Source organism: Cervus canadensis, chromosome 5 (assembly GCF_019320065.1).
Source record: "Cervus canadensis isolate Bull #8, Minnesota chromosome 5, ASM1932006v1, whole genome shotgun sequence".
Taxonomy (NCBI): domain Eukaryota; kingdom Metazoa; phylum Chordata; class Mammalia; order Artiodactyla; family Cervidae; genus Cervus; species Cervus canadensis.
This window is the reverse complement of record NC_057390.1, coordinates 44,052,980-44,076,045: the sequence shown is the minus strand read 5'-3', so window position 1 is coordinate 44,076,045 and position 23,066 is coordinate 44,052,980. Positions and strand designations below refer to the sequence as shown.

Sequence of the window (23,066 nt, the reverse complement as noted above, 5' to 3'; positions counted from 1 at the left end):
GGAGCGTGAGTGAGGAAAACCATTGAAATTTTACAGAGTTAAGTTTTAGAAGCATCATATATTCCCAGGTCTCCCTTCTACCTGTCTGCTCTGTGTTTCTGAGACTCATTGCACTTGAACAACATTAGTCAGCTTGTGGGGCACGTGGGTTGCCCCAAGCTCCTAAGAAAGCCCAGGAAAGAGGGATACAGGGTTCTAGCTGGGTGCATCTCCTAGCCTATCAATTTCAGTCTGTCGCAAGCCCTCAGGTGAGGAGACTGATCCCATTGCGCCTCCTCCCAGGACCCTCCACACCTTGTGACCGTGTTGCCTCGGACATTGATAGAAAGACCTCGACTGCCCCTGGGGATTTTTGTTTGCATATATTTTAAATTAATTCTTTCCTATAACATCTGGTACAGAACAGCCTCTTCAACTGTTGCTATGCAGCTCCGAAGAGGAAGTGAGGATTGTGAACCGAGCTCTAGTGGGAGAGAGAGAACTGGGCTGCCACGGTGGAGGGGCGGCAGAGAAGGACCAGGGTCACTAGCCAGGGGCAGGGCTGGCATTTCTGATCACATGACATCCCGCGTGGTGTGTGCGTGTGCCGAGGTGGTAGCGGTGGGGACAGGCAAAGGCAATACTCCTGACCGTCTGGCTCACACACTTAGGGCAGCGCTGCTAGAGCTTGGGGAAGGTGGAGGCAGAGATATGGGACAAGCTCAGTGACAGTGTCCTTTCTGCGCTTTAAGAAGAAACAGACTTACCAAGTGTGCTGGTGATGGTGACCTGGCGTCCTTGACTGTGGCGCTGGTGGGGACATCGAGGAGCGGCCATTTCATCTGCAGGTACTACACAGGGGACAAAAAACAACGTGGCTGGTGAGAGGGGGCCTCGCAAGAGCTCCAAGTGAGCCAGGGCCAGGGGTGGGGGGGGCAGACATCAAACTTCATTGACCTGCATGCTCCTGACTGGGTCAACGTCCAGAGAGTGGAACAGAGCAGAGCATACACCGACACCACTGCCAACACCAGCCCCTCCATCATTTCGGGGTAAACGCATGACAGCATAACTAACCAAAGTATAATATTCAAAGACCCTACTGGTGAGAGTCATTAGGTGTGAGACAAGCAAGACTCATCAAGGGCCCCAGGGCTCCAAGATGGTGATCCTGCCTGTTCAGTTCCATCTCTCACAGCATCACACACAACACTTCCCAGGAAACAGCCTCTCCAGAGTAGTCTGGGGAATGAAGGAATACGAACCATCTGCCTGACACCTCCAGGGTCATGGGGAATATCTGTCCTTATTCAAGGATGTGGATCTTTACTTCGCTGTAGTATTTCTTGATCTTGAAAAGATTTTCCAGTATCTTGCCCTCTCCCATGCATCACTGCAAAAATGCCAACCAAACCGTCCCTAATACACACACACACACACACACACACACATACTTACACATACACTTTAAGTGAAAAGTGATCTCCTCAATGCCAGCCTAGTAGTCTTGGGCAAGACTCTGGGAGAGAGTGGGTAGAGAGGCAGTGAGGGGCTCTGGAGTTGGGTGTTCATGGGCTCAGGTTCTCACTCTGCTAATTATGCTGTGTAACCCTGGATAAGTGTCTTGACAACTCTGAACTTCAGTTTCTTCATCCATAGAGCAAGGCGATTATCACTAACTTGACAGGTTGTTGGAAGGATTAGGGACAGTGTCAAGTCTTGAACACAGTCCTGTGCCCATGGATGGCGTTTGATAAATGGCAGCTATTATTTTCATAAGCAAACCATTAATCTTTGCCGGGAGCAAAACACACATGCTGGCTTAGTGTCAACACTGATACGGTGCTTCTGGGCAGCAGACCAGCCACGCAGGCTCTTTGCAGAATTCTTGAGGTTGCTTTGAAAATTTGAGCTCTCATGGGAAGTGATGGCTCCAGGAAGTGTTCCCCCAGGGAGAGAGAAAGAAGTCTTTGAATTACCCCCTTGCTTCAATTTCAGGACTGGGGAATAAAATCGTGTTTTGGCTTGAGCTCTGAGCACAGGTCAGGAAAGGAGGATGGACAGTATCCCTTTGCTCTCCATCAAGCACAAAAATATGACTGAGAGGGCAGGGGCTGGACTTGCCACAAGGTGTCCACAGGCAGGAATCACAACCCAAGGACACATTAGCCAAGGCCCAGGAAGTGGACAGACAGCAGCTGGGGTGGGCCAAGTGGGCCCGGCCATGGGAGGTAGAAATGAATGGGGACCCCGTGAATAAGGACAGGTCCACTCTGAGCCCTCTGGTACCCTGCCTCTCCCCCAACTGAGAGTCATCTCTGTCCCTACCTCCTGCCGATCTTATCTGCTTCCTTCCTTCACACCCCCACTCATCTATTTCCCTTCTCAGAGCCTACATTTTGTAGATGCACTAACTGCGATTTAAATGCCTTTGGCAAGTCAACAGCACTGGACAAATGTATCATTAGTAAAAACTCATTTCCTCAGTGAATAACAACATTTGTGACACCCTGACAGTTTTCACAGCAGACTTACACATGTAAACCAGTTTAATCTCCATGGCAACTCTACCATGACATGCTGGGGTGGCTGTCCTAATCTGCAAGACCAGCTAATGGAAGTAAATTCAGGGTAGATGACTTGCCCCCGTTATGAAGAGCTGGAGCTGAGGTCTCTGGACTTCAAATCCCACACTCTTCACCACAACATGAGTCATAAAGCTTTTCTTAACACCATCTTCTGGAACATTCCATTGCCCCCCAGAGCCTTTTCTTTGCTCTGATGGGTTTTCCTCTCTCCTTTTATGTCTTGAACAGGGCTGGCCACCCAGAAGTTGAATGAATACATACACGGCAATGTATTACTGTAGGAACTATTGAGGTGGCCGAAGCTTGCATGTGAGTACTAATTATCACACTTGTTTCTCTACAACCACAAATACCTGGTGAAGTGTTCCAAATTTACCCACCTCCACATGAAAACACCAGTGTTCCTAAAATCCATCAACTCTTCCAGCATCTGATTCCCTAACGACAGGCACAAGGGTCAACACTGAACACTCTTTACTCTTGTTGCTTTCCAGGGATGTTCTTAGACACGCATGTTGGGGTGGTCCAGAGGAATTGATCTAAATCCTGATTTGGGACAGTGCTGGAGTTTGGGCTCTTTAAGAATACTATCTGCTGACCTTATGGGCTGGTAGATATAGCAAGCTCGTAGGATTCTTGCAGTTTCTCAACTGCTACACCATTGACATTTGGGGCTACAGAGGTCTTTGTTGTGGGGGCTGTCCTGTGCATTTGAAGATGTTTAGCAGCATCCCTGGCTTCTACCTACTGAATACCAGTAGCACTCACTCTTCTGCCTGGTTATAATAACCGAAAATGCCTCCAGACTTTGCCAAATTTCCAGACTTCACTAGTATCTCTGGGAGGGGCAAAACTGCCTATCTGTGTGTTTGTGTGTGTGTGTGTATACATTCTTTTTCATTATAGGTTATTGTACGATATTGAATACAATTCCCTGTGCTATACAGTAGGACTCTGTCTATTTTATACATGGCAGTCTGTATCAGCTACTCCCAAATTCCTAATTTAGCCCTCTCCTACCCCTTTTCACCTTTGGTGACCATAAGTTTATTTTCTAAGTCTGTGAGTCTGTTTAGTTTTGTAAGTAAGTTCATTTGTATCATATTTTAGATTTCCACAAAAGTGATATCATATAGTATTTGTCTTTGTCTGAGTTACTTCACTTACTATGATAATATCTAGGTCCATCTATATTGATGCAAATAGCATTATTTTACTATTTTTTTATGGCTGAGTAATATTTCATCATGGGCTTCTTAGGTGGCTCAGGTAAAGAATCTGCCTGCCAAGAAGGAAGAGCATGTTTGACCCTGGGTTGGAAAGATCCCCCAGAGAAGGAAATGGCAACTCACTCCAGTATTCTTGCCTAGAAAATCCCATGACCAGAGGAGCCTGGTGGGCTACAGTCCATGGGGCCGAAAAGAGTCAGACACGACTTAGCAACTAAACAACAACAACAACATTCCACAGTGTATAGGTACCACATCCTCTTTATCCATTTATCTGTCAACGGATGTTGAGGTTGCTTCCGTGTCTTGGCTACTGTAAATAGTGCTACTATGTACGTGGGGGTGCAAGTATCTTTTCAAATTACAGTTTTCTCCAGATATATGCCTAGGAGTGGGATTGCTGGATCATAAGGTAACTCCGTTTTTAGTTATTCCAGAGTGGCTGCTCCAACTTACATTCCCACCAACAGTGTAGGAGGGATCCCTTTCCCGCACACAGGGTCCATTCTCACTAATTATAGCTGAAACCTGGAAGCTTGGAGGGTGGCTAAAAGATCTTTAGCCTGGTCCACTGCTGAAGTCTGGCTCCTCACAGATACAGCAGGCAGGCGTGGAGAGGGGGTTCAGGGGAGAGTATGCATCTTCCCAGGACCCTTCCAGCTCCAGCCGATCACGGAGGTTGAGGGTGTGGCACACGGTGGGCCTGGGTTCAGAAACAGTTCATTCCAAAAGGTAGGGAAATGGAGGGCTGTCATTTCCCTCCTTCTTCTCTTTGGCTGTTTTTCTTAGTTTTTTTTTTTTTTTAAGATTTTGAAACCAGTGGTGGGGGTAAGGAGTGGGGAGAGACCTGTAAGGGTTGGAGCCCCTGCAGCTTGCTGTCATGGAATATCTCTACATCATAATTCCGAGGAAAGGAGCCTTCTAAAGGGACAGCTGAGCTTCCCAGCACCACAGGCTGGGACAGAAGGAGCCAGCAACACCCCCCTGTAAGCCTTCCCAACTGCATCCCCAGACCTTTGGAGGTGCCTGTGCACTCCTGAATTCCTAAGCCAGGCTCAGCCCGATGTTCAGCGGAAATAAATCTCTCTTGGCTGTAATTCTCATGTGCAAGCGGCCAGCCCCATGGGGCTCATCACTCATTGGTGGAGAACATGTTCTTGGGGATTAAGAGATGTGTGGCTGAGCCTAGATGCTCTGCATAGTGATGGCATGTGGGCAAAGGAAAACTGCTGGTTTCTCCAAGCCCAGCCTAGGCTCCGTCCAACTGGCCACAGCTGGCTCCTGACCAGTGTATCATGGTCGGACTTCAGCACCTCCCTACTAGGGGATGCTCAGTGGGATGGAACACAAGGGACCTGGGGGGCCTCAGTGCACCGATGGCCAAGCAATAACAAGAGTCACCGATTATGGGATAAGCACTCTCTTTTGACTCTCAAAAAAACAGAAAGAATGGTGAAGACCCAAATGGTGAGGACTGCTAACCCTCGACTTACAAATGCTACTTAACATGCTGTTGTGTGCAATGACTTTCTGAGACAGGCCGGGTAGGCAGCTTCCCAATCTTATTGAATCTGGGAAACTCTTCTCCGGGTGTGAGGGTTCCATGGAACACACTTGAGGTTTTTTAAGTGTTTTTTTAAAAAATCTTCTTTTCTTTTGGCCAGGTCGTGCAGCACGTAGGATCTTAGTTCCCTAACTAGGGATCAAACCAGTGCCCCCGGCATTGGAAACGTGGAGTCTTCGCCACTGGACCACCAGGGAAGTTTCCTGCCTCTACTTTTTTATAGTTGATTTACACTGTTGTGTCAGTTTCAGGCGTATAGCACAGTGATTCAGTTATATACATACATACATATACATACATACGTATATAGGAAGATCTGGTATTGTGGTTCAGTTAAGTAGAGTGAGGCTGTGGTTTAGAACATGTCTTTACCTTGTTAAGGAAGGATGATTCTATTCCTATTTTCAAATATCTTTCACTGGGACAGTTGTTGACTTCTCTTAGGATCCACCGAAAAAGTGGTTTCTCTTATTTGACTCAGACCGGAGATTATACCTAGAAACAGATTTCCTTACATTGAAGCACCCTCGCATTCTCCAGGTAAATCCTATTCTATCACTGTGGCTTGTTTGTACTTGTATGTATTGTACAATGGTAAACATGAATATTTTCAGATTTTTACTTCTATATTCTTAAGTGAGACTGAACAGTTTTCCTTCCTTCCTCCCTTGCTTTCTTCCTTCCTTGCTGATGTCTTTATCCAATGTTGCTATCAGCAATGCCTGCCTGTGGGCTTGGTCACATCTGACTCTCTGCAACCCCATGGGCTGTAGCCTGCCTGGTTCCTCTGTCCATGGAATTCTCCAGGCAAGAGTACTGGAGTGGTTTACCATGCCCTTCTCCAGGGGGCCTTCCTGACCAGGGATTGAACCTGTGTCTCTTACATCATTGGCAGGCAGGTTCTTTACCACTAGTGCCAGCTGGGAAGCCCCACTATCAGTGTTATTTTGGCCTTATTATTTGTAAGGGGTGCTCCTGCTCTTTTTCTGAATGTTCTGGATCCTTTCAGCATCTTGGGCCCCTCCCCAGCCCCCTCTGTGGGGATAGCCCTTGGCCAGGTGGGAAGGGGCTTCCTTCGTGGCTCAGACAGTAAAGAATCCACCTGCAATGTAGGAGACCTGAGTTCAAACCCTGGGTTGGGAAGATTCCCTGGAGGAGGGCATGTCAACCCACTCCAATATTCTTTCCTAGGAAATCCTAGGGACAGAGGAGCCTGGCGGGCTACGGTCCATGAGGTCACAAAGAGTCAGTCACAACCGAGCGACTAAGAACAGCACAGGTGGGCAGTTTCCGCTCAGGTCCAGCCTGGGGAAGGGTCCCTGGGTAGGGTCTCTCACTGGAGAACCGGAGCCCTCCTCCTGGAGGGAGGTAGAGCGCTGGGCCCGTAGAACCGTGTTTCGCCTGGAGACTGTGCAGCAGATTAATTGCAGCTGTGCCCTGGAATTTCCCCAGCACACAAATCTTCATGATGTAAAACAGCTGGGAGGAAATCCCAGCATGCCCTGTCCAGAGGCAGAACTGCCAATGAGCTCTGGAGATTAACCCTCTGCCTCCCAGAAGGTAGGGACAGCCCCTTCCCTAGCCAGGCCCCCCAGTTCCAAACTTGCTGTGATGGAGACAGGACACTCCAGGACTCTTGGCAATGCCCACATTCTCCCCCATCTAAGTGTTCTCACAGAAAACCCTGTAAGCATGGCCAGGCAAGAGAGGAAGCAAAGCCTCATGGTAAAGATGCAACATCAGTGTTCCCAGTTAGGGGCTCCTTACAGCCGGAAGCCAGAAGGCAAGTCAGCTCCACTCCACAGAATCCCTCTTCTTCTCCTTGCGGGGAGGGGCAGACCTGGCATAGAAAGAAAGGGCCCCTGTCTCTACCTTTCCTGTCTCATGGTTTTCATGTGTTGGAGCAGCTCACCAGCTTAGGTGACCAGTCTTTCCTGCCTCTCTGGTCCCTCATGGTGAATGAAGATTCTGGGACACTAGAATTGGGCTCCTTTTAATACAGAAAAGACCTTCCCAAGCCTCCCTCCCAGATCATATGGTGGGCCAGCCACCCAGGAACACAGGCCAGAGACCCACCCCCAAAGGCAGATGACCATGCACCCTACAGCGACAAGGACACCATGCAAAACACTCTCCAATTCCTTTTAAAGGCGATTTTTAACATCAATAATTGTATCATAGGGATTTCCCTGGTGGTCCAGTGGCTAAGATGCTGCACTCCCAAAGCAGGATGCCTGGGTTTGATCTCTGGTCAGGGAACTAAATCCCACACACTACAACTAAGAGTTCGCATGCTGTAACAAAAAAAAAATACAAGCTGGATTTAGAGAAGGCAGAGGAATCAGAGATCAAATTGTCAACATCCGCTGGATCATAGAAAAAGCAAGAGAATGCCATAGAAACATCTACTTCTGCTTCAATGACTACGCTAAAGCCTTTGACTGTATGGATGACAGTGACTGTGTAAAAATCCTTAAAGAGAGGCGAATACCAGACCACCTTACCAGCCTTCTGAGAAACCTGTATGCAGGTCAAGAAGCAACAGTTAGAACAAGACACGGAACAATGGACTGGTTCCAAATTGGGAAAGGAGTACATTCAGGCTATAGTTGAACTTACATGAGGAGTACATCATGCGAAATGCTGGGCTGGATGAAGCACAAGCTGGAATCAAGATTGGAGGGGGAAATATCAATAACCTCAGATATGCAGATGACACCACCCTAATGGCAGAAAGCAGAGAAGAACTAAAGAGCCTCTTGATGAAGGTGAATGAGAAGAGTGAAAAAGCTGGCTTAAAACCCAACATTGAAAAAACAAAGATTATGGCATCCAGTCCCATCCTATTTTATGGCAAATAGATGGGGAAAAAAATGGAAATAGTGACAGACTTAATTTTCTTGGGTTCCAAAATCAGTGCGGATGGTGACTGCACCCAAAAGACATTTGCTCCTTGGAAGAAAAGCTATGACAAACCTAGACAGTGTATTAAAAAGTAGAGACATCACTTTGCCAACAAAAGCCCATTTATCAAACCTATGGTTTTTCCAGTAATCATGTATGGATGTGAGAGCTGGACCATAAAGAAGGCTGAGTGCTGAAGAATTGATGGTTTCAAATTGTGGCACTGCAAAAGACTTTTGAGAGTCCCTTGGACTGCAAGGAGATCAAACCAGTCAATTCTAAATGAAATCAACCCTGAATATTCACTGGAAGGACTGATGCTGAAGCTGAAGCTCCAGTATTCTGGCCACCTTATGAAGAGCCAATTCATTGGAAATGACCCTGATGCTGGGAAAGATTGAGGGCAGGAGGAGAAGTGGGTGACAGAGGATGATATGGTTGAGTGGCATCACTGACTCAATGGACATGAGTTTGAGCACACTCCAGGAGATAGTGAAGGGAAGCCTGGCATGCTGCAGTTCATAGGGTCGCAAGGAGTCAGACATGATTGAGAGACTGAACAACAACAAAACTAAGAAGATCCCACACGCCACAATGGAAGATAAAAGATCCCGAATACTGCAACTAAGACCTGGCACAGCTGAATTAAAAAAAAAAGTCGCTGAAAAAGATAAAATGAAAGTAGCCCAGGTTGGATGCATGAGACAAGTGCTCGGGGCTGGTGCACTGGGAAGAGCCAGAGGGATCGGGTGGAGACGGAAGTGGGACGGGGGATCGGGATGGGGAACACATGTAAATCCATGGCTGATTCATGTCAATGTATGGCAAAAACCACTACAATATTGTAAAGTGATTAGCCTCCAACTAATAAAAATAAATGGGGAAAAAAAAAAAGAAAGTAGTAGAAGAACTGGCTTCCCCAGTGGCTCAGTGGTAAAGAATATGCCTGCAATGGAGGAGACACCGGAGACCCAGGTTTGATTGTTGGGCTGTAAGATCCCCTGGAGGAGGAAATGGCAACCCACTCCAATATTCTTGCCTGGAATGTCCCATGGACAGAGGATCATACTCCATGGGGTTGCAAAGAGTCGGAGACGATTGAGTGACTGAGCATGCATTAGAAGAACTCGTTCCCAAACTTGATGGATTAGACACAGTTACGGGAGCAAAAGTATAAAAAACAAGGTTTACACTCTTATCCCTTATTTCCTTTATCTATAGATGAGTAGTTTTTGCATCTGCTTAATTTTCTGAATACCACTAAACCCCCAATACAATCACCTTTTTTGGTTTTGCTCAAGTGTAGATGGCCGTGTTCCTTCTTGAAGTTTTGTTGATAGGTGAGTTGTTACAAATAAATCCAATTAATAAACCTATAAAGCCCTATGATAAGCGACTTTTCAGTTTAATACGACAGACCCAATTTTCCTTGGAAAAGTTATTCAGAACCACATTTGGCTAGTGTTTTAAGCCAGGGAAGGGAATTTTGTCTCTCCAGCACCTGTCACAGCAACTTAGTCAATAAATATTTTTGGAGCCCCTCTGTGCGCTGGCATCAGAGGGGCTCCAAGAACATTCCATGACTGTAGAGTAAACGCAAAAACAAGAGTGGGCTGGCTGGGTTTCACTTTCCCCATAAATACCCATTTCCTGCCCTTTCCCCCAGTAATTCCCCTTCTTTCCTGGATGGCCTCAAACTATTCTCTTCCCCTCCCAATTCAGAGAATCTGGCCATTTTGCCTACCAGATTGTTTTCCCCCTTTTTTTGACCACACCTTGTAGCTTGTGTGATCTTAGTTCCCCAACCAGGGATCAAACCAGTGCCTCCTATATTGGAAGCACAGATTCTTAACCACTGGACCGCCAGGGAACTCCAAAGTGACAGATTTTATTTTCTTAGGCTGAAAAACCACTGCGGACGGTGACTGTAGCCACAAAATAAAAAGATGCTTGCTTCTTGGAAGAAAGGCTTTGACAACCCTAGACAGCATATTAAAAAGCAGAGACATCACTTTGCCAACAAAGCTTCATATAGTCAAAGCTATATTTTTTCCAGTAGTCATGTACAGATATGAGAGTTGGACCATAAAGAAGGCTGAGCGCTAAAGAATTGATGCTTTCGAACTGTGGTTCTAGAGAAGACTTTTGAGAGTCCCTTGGATAGCAAGGAGATCAAACCAGTCAGTACTAAAGGAAATCAACCCTGAATATTCATTGGAAGGACTGATGCTGAAGCTCTAATACTCTGGCTACTTGATTCGAAGAGCTGACTTACTGGAAAAGACTCTGATGCTGGGAAAGATTGAGGGCAGGAGGATAAGGGGGTGACAGAGGATGAGATGGTTAGATAGTATCACTGACTCAATGGACATTGAGCAAACTCCAGGTGATAGTGGAGGACAGAGGAGTCTGGCGTGTTGCAGTCCATGGGGTTGCAAAGAGGCGGACAGGACCTAGCAACTGAACAACACCAGAGCTGAAGAAAGAGTTGTTTTAAAAAATATCTCCACCAGAGGCCAATTTCTAGTGGTGAAAGGACAGACCACAAAAGGTGAGAGAGCTGGGTTCCAGGCTCTCTCTAACCTCTCTGAACTAGGTCATCTCACCTTTTAAAATGAGACTGTTTCACTTCATCAGCCTGAAGCTTGGGACCCGAACCAGATGGCCTTCAATGGAAGAGAAATCAAATGCTTGTCTAAAGTGCAGGGGCTGCCCGGGAGTAGAGCCTGAGTTGAGGGGCTCAATGGATGCAGAACTTGGGGAATCTGACCCCTCACTTCCGAGCTGTGCTCCTGAGGACATTTCTTGACCTTGAATAACCTCTGCTTTCTCTCCAGTAAAATGGGAATAAAGGGGTTTTATTTACAGGACTGGTCATCCAGGAGAGGACCAAGGTCGGGCACATGACAAGCTCTCAGGAAATATGTGTTTAGTCACTAAAACGTAGTAATTTTTGTGCAATGAGCCTCTTACCTGCACTTTTCCCAGGGGCAGGGAAGAGCTAATTAATAGGGTTCAGCCCCTCACTCATCTCCGGGTGCTCTGCGGAGAGAGATCCTGTACAGGTAAACATTTAACAACTGGCTGTCTAAGTGAAAACAGAAAGATGAAGCCTGCTTTGCAGCACTTGCTGGTATTCATGGTAAAAATCTTCCCACTGTGGCTGACTGTGAGCTCCCACGGTGAGTCGCCGACCGCAGTGTGGAGAAGAGATGCTTATGACTGGCTGGGGCAACACCAGGGCCTGCGGGCAGGAGAAGCTGAGGGAGTCTCAGGTCTGCCCCAACTGGCTGGGGCTGCTGGCTGTGTCCACAGGTGGTGGGAAGGCTGCCAGGCGTGGTCCTCAGCTGAAGTGGTCTTGAGGGAGAGCAGGACACCCGACCAGGCACGTCTTCCTGACTGCAGTGTCCTCCTCCTGGAGGGAGCAGGGGAACTCTGTCCCCGGAGCTGTGGGTGCTCCCACTCTGTGGTAAAAGGGCCTCTGGGACGGAGACCTGGGCTTTCCAGAAAAGTCAGAGTCAAACTGCTTTTGGGTCCTCATTTCCAAGTCTGGAGTTACGCGCCTCCTGTGTCCTATGTACCCTCTTGCAGTGGCTTTGACCTTGGGCCTGCTGGGCCCAGGAGCTTCCCCAGTGGCTCAGCAGCAAAGAATCCACCTGCAACGCAGGAGCCACAGGAGATGTGGGTTCAACCCCTGGGTCGGGAAGATACCCTGGAGGAGGGCATGACTACCCACTCCAGTATTCTTGCCTGGAGAATCCCATGGACAGAGGAGCCTGGCAGGCTACGGTCCATGGGGTCACAAAGAGCCTGACACAACTGAAGCAACTTAGCATGCATGCACGCTGCTGGGCCCAGGCAGTTTCTGTGCTCACTGCCTGACAACGGACATATCACAGAGAAAGAAGCTTCTTCACAGGGACTTGTGTTGAAGACCTGGCCATCTGTTCCCTGGGCGGACCCCTGCCTGACCCCTTCTCCTCTCCCTTCTAGCTCTGGTCTTGCTGTGGCCACGTCTGGTATATACTGACAGCACACCCCCGCCTCCAGGTACAATCATCTGCCATGGCCCTGCTATGGCCTCGGCCCTTGTACCACCATCATGCGCACCTGGGGCTGATCACACATCGGCACACGCAGAGCTGCCTCATTCTGGTAACGGCCCATGCTGTCCACAGCATGAAGGTAACACAACCTTCTAACCAGCTGTATAGTCATAGACATACAGGTGCTTCCCAGTCTTTTGCCACCATGAATAACCTCATCACATTCCTCATGTCTGAGTACAGTTGTAGTACCTATTTCCAGTTGCGAGGGAACTGCTAGGTCAAAGGTATGCACCTTTGGCTTTTTAAAAAAATATTTATTTTATTTGGCTACTCCGTATCTTAGTTGCAGCACATAGGATCTCTTAATTGTGGCATGTGGGATCTAGTTCCTGGACCAGGGATCAAAAGCCGGTCCCCTGAATTGGCAGCACAGAGTCTTAGCCACTGGACCAGCAGGGAAGTCCCTGGACTCCTGGCTTTTGGAGAGTATTACCAAAGACCTCCCTGTCTACACCCTTACCAGCAATGCACAAGGGAGCTCATCTCCCCAAGCCCCTGCCCACAGAGTGTTATTCAATGCAATGATCTTTGCCAGGTGGGCAGGTGAAAAACAGGAGCTCACCATAGTTTTACATTTGCATTTCTCTTATAAGTGAGGCTGGGAATTGTCATATGGACAGGTACTGATTTGAAAGACAGAAAAAACATGTGCAGCCAAAAAGGGCTTTACAGTGGGGGTGGGGCAGGGGCAGAGAAAGGCTGAGAGCGAGAAACGAGCAGGTGTAGAGGCAGGTGGGAGGAAGCCTAGGAGAGGGGTCTCCGGGGTTCCTCGTAATTCCAGAGAACTGTGCAGTCTTTGTCGTATTCAACTTTCACTAGGAAGGGAGGCAGGCAGGTCTGATGGGAGCTCAGGACGCGTGGTCTATGGGGTGTGGACATGTGCAAAGGCAGCAGGCAGCCCAGAAGCCACTCCACTTCCACTTCCCACCCATCTCGTTACTACCAGGCCCCTGATGACCTGAGAAAGAAAATAAAGGCAACTGGCTTTTTATCTGCCAAATCCTATGGACATCTCTGGGGAAACACATTTCCTGCCCATAAGCCCTCCCCCATTGTGGCTCCTGTGGCTCTCAGCTCTGTGTGCCCCCTCGTTGTTCTACGCTTACTGACCTATGTAAGTGTCTTGGGCAAACTGTTCAGAGAGAAAGGCCAGCTGTGGGACCCAGAAGGAGAGTCACCAAAAAGTTCTCACTGGGTTTTGGCATTTCGGGCAATTTTACTTTCTTTGTTGTGCCTTTCTTACTCATTTGACATTTCCACACAGCCTGGCAGGTGTGGTCCATGGGGTCGCAAAGAGTCAGACATGACTGAGCAACTAAGCATAGTGCAGCACGCAGCATAAAGTATACTATTAAAATCGTAAGCAAAGCTATGAAAATAATAGCAGCTCTTGATTATTTTCACCCCCCAAACTGCACCTTCAGTTTCCCCAACTAGAAACCCCCAAATCCACCACCTTAATGCCTTCAGCCACCCCGCCATCTCCTGTTGACCACCAAGTTCCATGGATCCTGAGCATCTTTTTAGATTCTAGGGTTCAGGTCCTCCCTATTTCACAGCTAGGCCACTGCAGGATCTGCATCTGGTCTCCTGGCTCCTGTTCAGTGTTTGCTCGACTATCCAGGAGGCGAGCCTTCTCAGGTGGCCTAGTGGTAAAAAACCCGGCTGCCGATGCAGAAGACCCAGGTTCGATCCCTGGGTCAGGAAGATTCACTGGAGGAAGAAATGGCAACCCTCTCCAATATTCTTGCCAGGATAATTGCATGGACAGAGAAAGGGGTGAGGTGTGGGCTGCAGGTCATTTGGCCCCAGACTGACAAAAATGTCTGTTGTCCACATCAAAGAACAGGTTGTTGGATGGAGATTATGGGGTCCCAGTCCTCTTCCACAATGCCACCAATGCATCTGTCTCTCTATCCATCTCTTCCAGCTCACCCTTCATTGGCCCTCCGGAAATATCTTTCTAAAACATTTTCAGTGCCCATAAATGCGTGCTTAGTTGTGTCCGACTCTTTGTGAACCCATGGGCTGTAGCCCACCAGCTTCCTCTATCTATGGGATTTCCCAGGCAAGAATACTGGAATGGGTTGCCATTCCCTCACTTCTCCAGGGGATCTTTCTGACCCAGGGATAGAACCCAGGTCTCCTGCACTGCAGGCAGTTTCTTTACTGTCTGAGCCACCAGGGAAACCTTCTAAAACATAAAACTATGCTATTTAAAACTACCAGGTGTCTTCTCATTCTCACAGAACTGCCTACTTGTACTTATAAAACTGACCAAAAGGCAGCAAAAGCTCTGTGCAAAACACTCCATAAATGTTTAATGGGTACCTCCTCTATCAGGTGGTGGTTTATGTGCATGATATGTCACAGGGGAGATTTTTTTTAAAGGCGTATAAACAACTGGAATATAAGCAGCAGATGACAGGTTCAGAGAAGAGGATTGCAGTGGGCAGGATCCTCATGGAAACACTGAAGACTTCACACAGGAGACGGCATCTGAGCTGGGGCATGCAGGCAGAATACACTTCGGCAGTCACTTACTTGTGAAAGCACTTTAGTTAACTCATTTGATCTTGCTGACCCCTGGATAAGGATAAAGCAGATACTATCATTCTCATTTTAAAGATGGAGAGGGACATTCCTGGCGATCCAGTGGTTAAGACTCTGAGCTCTCAATGCAGAGGGTGAGGGTTCAATCCCTCGTTGGGGAACTAAGATCTTGCATGCTATGTGGTACTGCCAAATTTTTTTTTTCTGCCACTTTATTTTTTAATTGAAGGATAATTACTTTCTAGAATTTTTCTGTTTTCTGTCAAACATCAAAAAGAATCAGCCATAGGTACACCCATGTCCTCCCCTCCCTGCAGAGCCTCCCTCCCCACCCCACCCCTCTAGATTTTCACAGAGCTCCTGTTTGAGTTCCCTGAGTCATATAGCAAATTCCCGTTGGCTAGCTCTTTTACATACGGTATTGTAAACTTCCACGTTACTCTCTCCATACCTCTCACCCTTTCCCTCCTCCCCCCCGCTGTGTCCATAGGTCTGTTCTTTCCATTGCTGCCCTAAAAATAAATTCATCAGTGCCATCTTCCTAGATTCTGTATATATGTGTCAGCATACGGTATTTATATTTCTCTTTCTGACTTACTTCACTCTGTATAATAGGTTCTAGACTCAAATGTATTCCTTTTTTATGGCTGAGCAGTATTCCATTTTATATATGTACCACTGCTTCTTTATCCATTCATCTGTCGATGGACATCTAGGTTGCTTCCATGTTCTAGCTATTGTAAATAGTGCTGCAATGAACAATGGGATACATGTGTCTTTTTCAATTTTGGTTTCCTCAGGGTAGATGCCTAGGAGTGGGATTGCTGGGTCATATGGTGGTTTTATTCCTAGTTTGTTTTTTGTTGTTTTTTTTTTTTTAAAGGAATCTCCATACCATCTTCCATAAAGACTGTGCCAACTTACATTCCCACCAGCAATGCAAGAGGGTCCCTTTTCTCCACACCCTCTCCAGTATTTATTATTTGTAGACTTTTTGATGGCGGTCATTCTGACTGGTATGAGCTTGTATCTCACTGTAGTTTTTTTTTTTTTTTCCTGGGTGGGGGGGCGGGGGCAGAAAAAAAAAATCTGCTTTTCAGATAAATAAACCAGTCATTTATTCCCCTCTTTTTCTTGTTTAGAAATTCTCATGATCCCTCAGACAGTTCCCTCTGGAACGAGCTTTCCTCTTCTCCCCCAGCCAGCCCCAGTGGGTTCACCTTTACAGGCTCTGGGACTAGGACAGGAAGTAAGACTTGTGAATATTTCTTCACTGGGACTCACTGTAGTTTTAATATGCATTTCTCTAATGATGATCGATGTTGAGCATGTTTTCATGTGTTTGTTAGTCATCTGGATGTTTTCTTTGGAAAAATGTCTGTTTAGGTCTTTTTCCCACTTAATGATTGGGTTGTTTGTTTTTCTGGTATTGAGTTGTACAAGCTGCTTGTATATTTTGAAAATTAATTCTTTGTCAGTTGTTTCATTTGCTATTATTTTCTCCCATTCTGTGGGTTGTCTTTTCATTTTTTTCTTTGTAGTTTCCTTTGCTCAGCAAAAGCTTTTTTTTTTTTTTTCTGCAAAAGCTTTTAAGTTTAATTAGGTCCCACTTGTTTATTTTGCCTAAAAAAAATTAAAAAAAAAAAAAAAAAAAGAACCTTCCTTCCTAGGACTTCCCTGGTAATCCAGTGGTTAAGACTTAGCCTTCCATGGACTCTGTGTCAACCTAGAGGGGTGGGATGGGGAAGGAGGTTCAAGAGGGAGGGGATGTATGTATACCCATGGCTGATTCATTGTTGAGGTTTGACAAAAAACAACAAAATTCTGTAAAGCAATTATCCTTCAATTAAAAAATAAATTAAAAAACAAACAAATAAAAACCTACGCTTCCAGTGCAGGGGGTGCGAGTTTGATCTCTGATCTGGCAGTTAAGACCCCACATGTCTTCTGGCCAAAACATCTAAAGGTAAGACAGAAGTAACACTGTAATAAATTCAATAAAGACTTTAAAAATGGTCCACATTAAAAAAAAATATTAAAAAAATAACGATGGGGACACTGAGCCTGCTGAACGCTCTTGGATTTACTCAAGGTCATAAACTAGTTGATGGTCCAGCTGGCATGGGAAATATGGGGCTTTGGACTTTTACGATATGACTCCGAGAGTACAGGGAATGCTCTCTGTCCTCTAGAGGCTTCCACTTCATCTTGGAATCTAGGGATTCCCAAGTGGCTCAATGGTAAAGAATCCACCTACCAATGCAGGAGACACAGGTTCCATCCCTGGGTTGGGAAGATTCCCTGGAGAAGGAAATAGCATTGTACTCCATTATTCTTGCCTGGGAAATCCCATGGATGGAGGAACCTGGTGGGCTACAGTCCACAGGGTCTCAAAGAGTCTACACAACTTAGCGACTAAACAACAACAATCTTGGGATAGCAAATATGGACATGGGTACTGCCACACACCCCTCGTGGACCCACTGCAGACACTGTTAATAGATCATATCACTCTTCCCAAATAATGTTGGGTAAGACCCTCAGAATCTTCAACCCCGTACACCAGGCAGCCCCTAACTATGGTTAAAATCGATCTGTGAGGTACAGTCTGCTTATTCTGATCTAAGCCTGAAGGTAGATATGGACATTCTGGCTGGCAAGAGGGAGAGGTGGGATCAGGCCTCATGAACATTGCCCTCCTGGCCAGCACAATGAGAAACCAAGTTCCTAGACAGAGGGGAAGGAGCCACAGACAATATGACTGGACAGCAAGACCAGTAATGACTGCAAAGCCCATTGACCAAAAGCAGGCCTGGGAATTCTGAAGTTTATGGATTTTCCCTGTGGGAGGAGAAGCTGGAAGGCATCCCAGGTATTGAGGAGACAGGAAGCAGGATCTGCGGATAATCAATGGGGAACAGGAAGTGCTTATCTGGGGCCAATAAAGCACACAACACAAAGGAACAGCCAGGCGGGTCCGAGCTGCCTCCCAGAGCCCGAGCTCCAAGGGCCTCTCTCCAGAAGTCCTCTCCCTGGCTCCCGCAAGCCCAGCAGCTGGCCAAAATCAACAACTCCTGGGCACCAGGAACTGGGAAACGTCTGCGGAGGTCCCTAAATAGGTAGGCAGCTCTGGGAGAGACCTCAGACCCCACAAGCAAGAGAGGATGCTGAGAATAATAAGGCCACACCAGCCACCTCTACCCAGTGACTCCTGATAGAGGACCCAGGAGGCGGGCTCATGCATCTGACTCTGCTGTGTGTTCTCGAGTGGGTTAGTCACGTAGAGGGAACCAAAAATGATTTCATATTCATATGGAAGCAAAGGTGGAGGAAATTAGAACAGGATAGTGGGAGAGCTAAGAAAGTAATGTTTCTGGTGGGTATACTGTATTTTGATACTTTATATACATTATCACAGGGCTTCCCAGGTGGCTCGGTGGTAAAAAATTCACCAGCCAGTGCAGGAGAGATGCATTTGATCCCTGGATTCGGAAGATTCCCTGGAGGAAGAAATGGCAACCCACTCCAGTATTCTTGCCTGGAGAATCCACGGACAGACCAGCCTGCTGGGTCACAGTCCACGGGGCTGCACAGAGTCGGACTCGACTGAGCAACTAAGCAGGCACACGGTATCGCGATACCCACTCATGCCTCCTCCTCCTCACTTCATGAAAGACTATAGCACCTCATTCCCAATTCCCATCTCAATTCTATTAAAAAACGTCGCTAATTTTTTAAATTATTATTTTTTAAAACCTAGACAGTTTTAAAAAGCAAAGACATAACTTTGCCAACAAAGGTCTGTATAGTCAAAGCTATGGTAGTCATGTATGGATGTGAGAGTTGGACCATAAAGAAGGCTGAGCACTGAAGAATTAACGCTTTCAAACTGTGGTGTTGGAGAAGACTCTTGAGAGTCCCTTGAAAGGAAGATCAAACCAGTCAATCCTAAAGGAAATCAACCCTGAATATTCATTGGAAGGACTGTTGCTGAAGCTGAAACTCCCAATACTTTGGCCACCTTATGTGAAGAGCCAATTCATTGGAAAAGACCCTGATGCTCGGAAAGATTGAGGGCAGGAGGAGAAGGGGGAAACAGAGGATGAGATGGTTGGATGGCATCACTGACTCAATGGACATGAGTTTGAGGAAATCAGGGAGATAGTGATGGACAGAGAAGCCTGGTGTGCTGCAGTTCATGGGGTCGCAAAGAGTAAGACACGACTGAGCGACTGAACAACAACATTTTTTTTCCTATTTTTTGGCTCCATGCAGCATGTGGGATGTTAGTTCCTAAACCAGGGGTCTAGCACCCAACAGTGGAATCACAGTGTCTTAATCACTGGACCACCAGGGAAGTTCCAACCTCTCCTATTTTTATTATTAAAATGAATAGTTTAATAGACATTAAGATATTAGAATACATATATGTGTGTGTGTGTGTGTGTGTGTGTGTGTGTGTGTGTGTGTGTGTGTGTATTTGTTGGGTTGGCCAAAAAGTTCGTTTGGGTTTTTTTTGTTAAGATGTTATGGAAAAACCTGAATGGAACTTTTGGCCAGCCCAATATACAGATGTGGAAAACTGGTTTCTTGGACATGGTTGCTTTCAACAAAGTTCCATTTTAAAAAGTACAGATAAAGTGAGTCAGTTCAAAGAAAAATATTAAGTAAATGCCATAGGTGCTATGTGGTAATGATTATGCACATAAGGGACATTTGAGGAACACAGGGACATTCATGTGTTTATGGGCATCCAGAGGGTATACCAAGTTTCAAGCAGCCACCTTAGGAACTGGGAGAGGTCTGCACACAAACCCTGGAGTCAACATGGCCCAAGATACACCACTATTTTATTCCCAAATGCTTCTCACCCAGGCCCACCATCCTCTTGTGCTCTCCCGGGCCAAACCTCAGAAATCTTTCCCTCCACCCTTTTCCTCACTGTTTGCTGGCTAAGCCCTGTCCATGGGCCACCTCAGTATTTTTCCCATCTCTATCATCCCAGGCCTTGCAATGGCTTCCAAGCCCCTCTTGCAAGTCATGTGCATACCTTGTCACCCTCACTGACTTCCCTGCTCATAGCAAGGCTCCTGGATGCTCCCTCATCTCCCCTGAAGCTTCTAGGGCTCAGAAACTAAAACTTGTTTGTGCCCTGGGTGGCCACAGTCCTTGGCACAGCACGTCATTTGAGAGGTGCTTGATGGTTATTGCAGGGTGTTTCAGAGTTAACAGAATCAGACACATAAGTGCTTCTACCCTCTAAGTGTTGCTCCCCAAGTTCTAGGTGCAAACTGAAGACCCTACTCTTGCTGGCCTAGGACAAGAGCAAGGATAACCACAGCCTTTTGGGAAGACAGTGGATAGAGCCAGCGGGTCCATCTGCTGGCAGTGGGTGGTCCTGGGCTCAATCATGTCTGACTCTTTGTGACCCCATGGACTGTAGCCCACTAGGCTCCTCTGTCCATGGAATTTCCCAGACAAGAATATTGGAGCGGGTTGCCATTTCCTTCTCCAGGGGATCTTCCCAACTGAGGGGTCGAAGCTGAGTCTCCTGCCTCTCCTGCATTGGCAGGTGTATTCTTTACTACTGAGCCTCCTGGGTCTACCAGTTGATAAAGACTCCATTTTCTTAATACAATAAGAGTGATCAAATAAAAAAAACTCACTGATATCACATCTGCTTCCAAATATTTTAACACTTCCCTCTAGAGTTTATACACTGATCACCAAAAATAACCTGGTATATAGCTTAGTTCTTCTGTAGGGGAGGATGATGCAGGGTTTTCCTGCCCAGCGTTGCAGTGCAGTGCAGCATTTCTGGAATTCATATTCTCTCTGATACTACCATTCACATAAGCGGGCAAGTAGGTGCAAAAGCCTATGGGCAGCAGACTCCACGGAAGAGCAAAGAGTTGTCTTTAGACATAATATTACCTTGTACCAGGCACTGTAACAAGCTTTCTTCCACGTGTTATTTCATTTAACCCTTATAGCCTTATAAGTTGGTACTATTATTATCCCCACAGAACAAAGACTTTAAGTAACTTGCCTAAGTCCTAATTCTCAAAGGCCATATTCTTAACCCTTTCATTAAACTAATGTTGGAAGAGAAATAAAACACACTGCTTTAACATACTATCCTGGCATTTCTCAGATAAGTGCCCTGTAAGAGCTGGGATTAGAACCCCGGCATCCTGACCCCTAGATGCAGACGAGCTGATATGGATCAGGTTATTTTTTTTTTTCAACCAACATATAACCCAATAGAGGAAAATGTAAAAATAATCAGAAGGGGATGAAGTATTATGCAGAAAAAATAAATATTATGAATGCCAATCAGCAGAAGTGATATAACACATAACAAAGGAATAATTGTATTATTCAAGATTGTGTTTTGGCCAATCCAGACATTCCTCGTGTGGCGGTAGCTCCCCACTGCCCCCTGGCGGTTCCCAGGCACTCCCTGGGAGCAGGCCAGGACAAGGAGGAGCCTGAAAAAAAGGCTCTGATGAGGACCTATGTTGTAAGCACTGAAAACTGCATCAGGAAAAAGCCTCGGAAATCCCAAAGGCAGTAAAGCTCCTTTGGGCTATGTACTTACCCAAACTAACCCAAAGTTAAAAGGAAATCTCTGGGTTCCACTTCCATTTGTATGCAGAATTTGAGATGAAGAAGTTATGAACTCAGTAATGAGTTAAATACTCTCTGTGAAATTGGCTAAGGCTCTTTCTCTCTTTAATTACCATGGGCACCTTTTCATACCCTGTTGATGGGAGAGTAAATTAGTAAAGCTTTCTTGTGCAATTTGGAGGTATGTACCCAGCTTTCCAAAGGCTTACCACCCTTTAGAAATGACTCCTAAGGAAATAATTAAGGATGTGAGCAAATATAGTTCAAGAATGTGCACCGAAGAGTTATTTATAATAGCTGAAAGATATTCAGTAGTTTACGCTACAAATATGATATCCAAGCTTATGAAGTAGGTGAATATTTACAGACGTGGAAAAGCGTATGTGCTGTTAAAATGAAAAAGCAGGCTCCAAAAAAAAAAAAAAAGAAAGAAAGAAAAAGCAGGCTCCAAAACAGGTACAGCATCCTAGTTTTGAACAAAGTACATATGTGCTGAAGAGAGGTCTGGAAGGTTATCTATACAACAGGAGGTGAAATGAGCTGAGCTCTGGATGACGAGATTATAGGTGTCGTAAGTTTATTCTTTTGGTTACACATACATTGCTTTTAAAATGTAAAAACAACTAGAGGCAAAGGGAATTGCTTTTTAATTAGAAATTTTAAATACAAATAAAATTGATGCCCCCTCCCCCCCCTCAAAAATCAGTAAAGTCTACATTCAAATCTCCAGTCTCTCATTTCCGAATTCCTAAAGGCTGTTTTTCCTTCAGCCGGATCCTGTCCCTGACAACTCTCCCCCACCATCCCCACTGGGGTATAAAAGCGGTGATCTCAGCCCCTTGAGAATCTCCACTTGTCTCTGAGCAAGATGTGCCGGGCCAGTGGTGACCGCCAGCTGCACACTCCGTCCCACTCCACAGGCCCTGCCCCTTGACACGTCCTCCAGCTGTTTTCCTTCCCCGACTGAACAGATGGGTGCCCCAGAGGGGTCAAGTTTAGGTTCTATTTCACCAGAGGGGCAGGGCTTTGGAGACACCCAAGTCTACTGGAAATCAGACCTCCTGGGACCTGCCTGGGGGAACTTGAAAACACTGATTTCTGTTCCCCTATCCCATCTATTCTAGGGTAGAGCTTCAGCACCCCCTTCCCTTTTTTTTAAGCTGCCCAGGTGCTGCTACACTTGATCTTAGCCAAAAGGCTGAGAAGCGATTCCAGGTGCTGCTAAAGTGAGCTCAAAGTAATCCTCAGATGCTAACGACCCCTTCCCCCTAAGAACTTCCTGCAGTTTCTACTCACTGAGCTTCTTGTTAAAAGATGACTTTCCTGGTGGTCCAGTGGCCAAGACTCCATACTCCCAATGCAGTGAGCCTGGGGTTTGATCCTTGGTCAGGGAACTAGATCCCACATGCTGCAGCTAAAGCGTCCTCATGCTGCAACTAAGACTGAACACAGCTAAAGAAATAAATAAGTAAATGAATCCTTATTTATAAAAAAAAAAAAAAAAAAAGAT

General features: G+C 46.3%; 1 protein-coding gene and 1 non-coding gene across 3 annotated transcripts in view; both read right to left on the bottom strand.

The window, feature by feature from the left end:
* The window catches only part of TCF7L1 (transcription factor 7 like 1), a 187,018-nt gene that overhangs the window by 24,217 nt on the left and 139,735 nt on the right, over window positions 1–23,066 (bottom strand). For both annotated transcript variants that reach the window (XM_043468693.1, XM_043468694.1), the window contains exon 4: window positions 747–830. In XM_043468693.1, coding sequence (XP_043324628.1) covers window positions 747–830 — 84 coding nt within the window. The remainder of the gene's footprint in view (window positions 1–746; window positions 831–23,066) is intronic.
* Window positions 16,080–16,205, bottom strand: LOC122442765. The gene has a single exon (XR_006269755.1). It is a non-coding gene; the product is annotated as a small nucleolar RNA SNORD22 (small nucleolar RNA).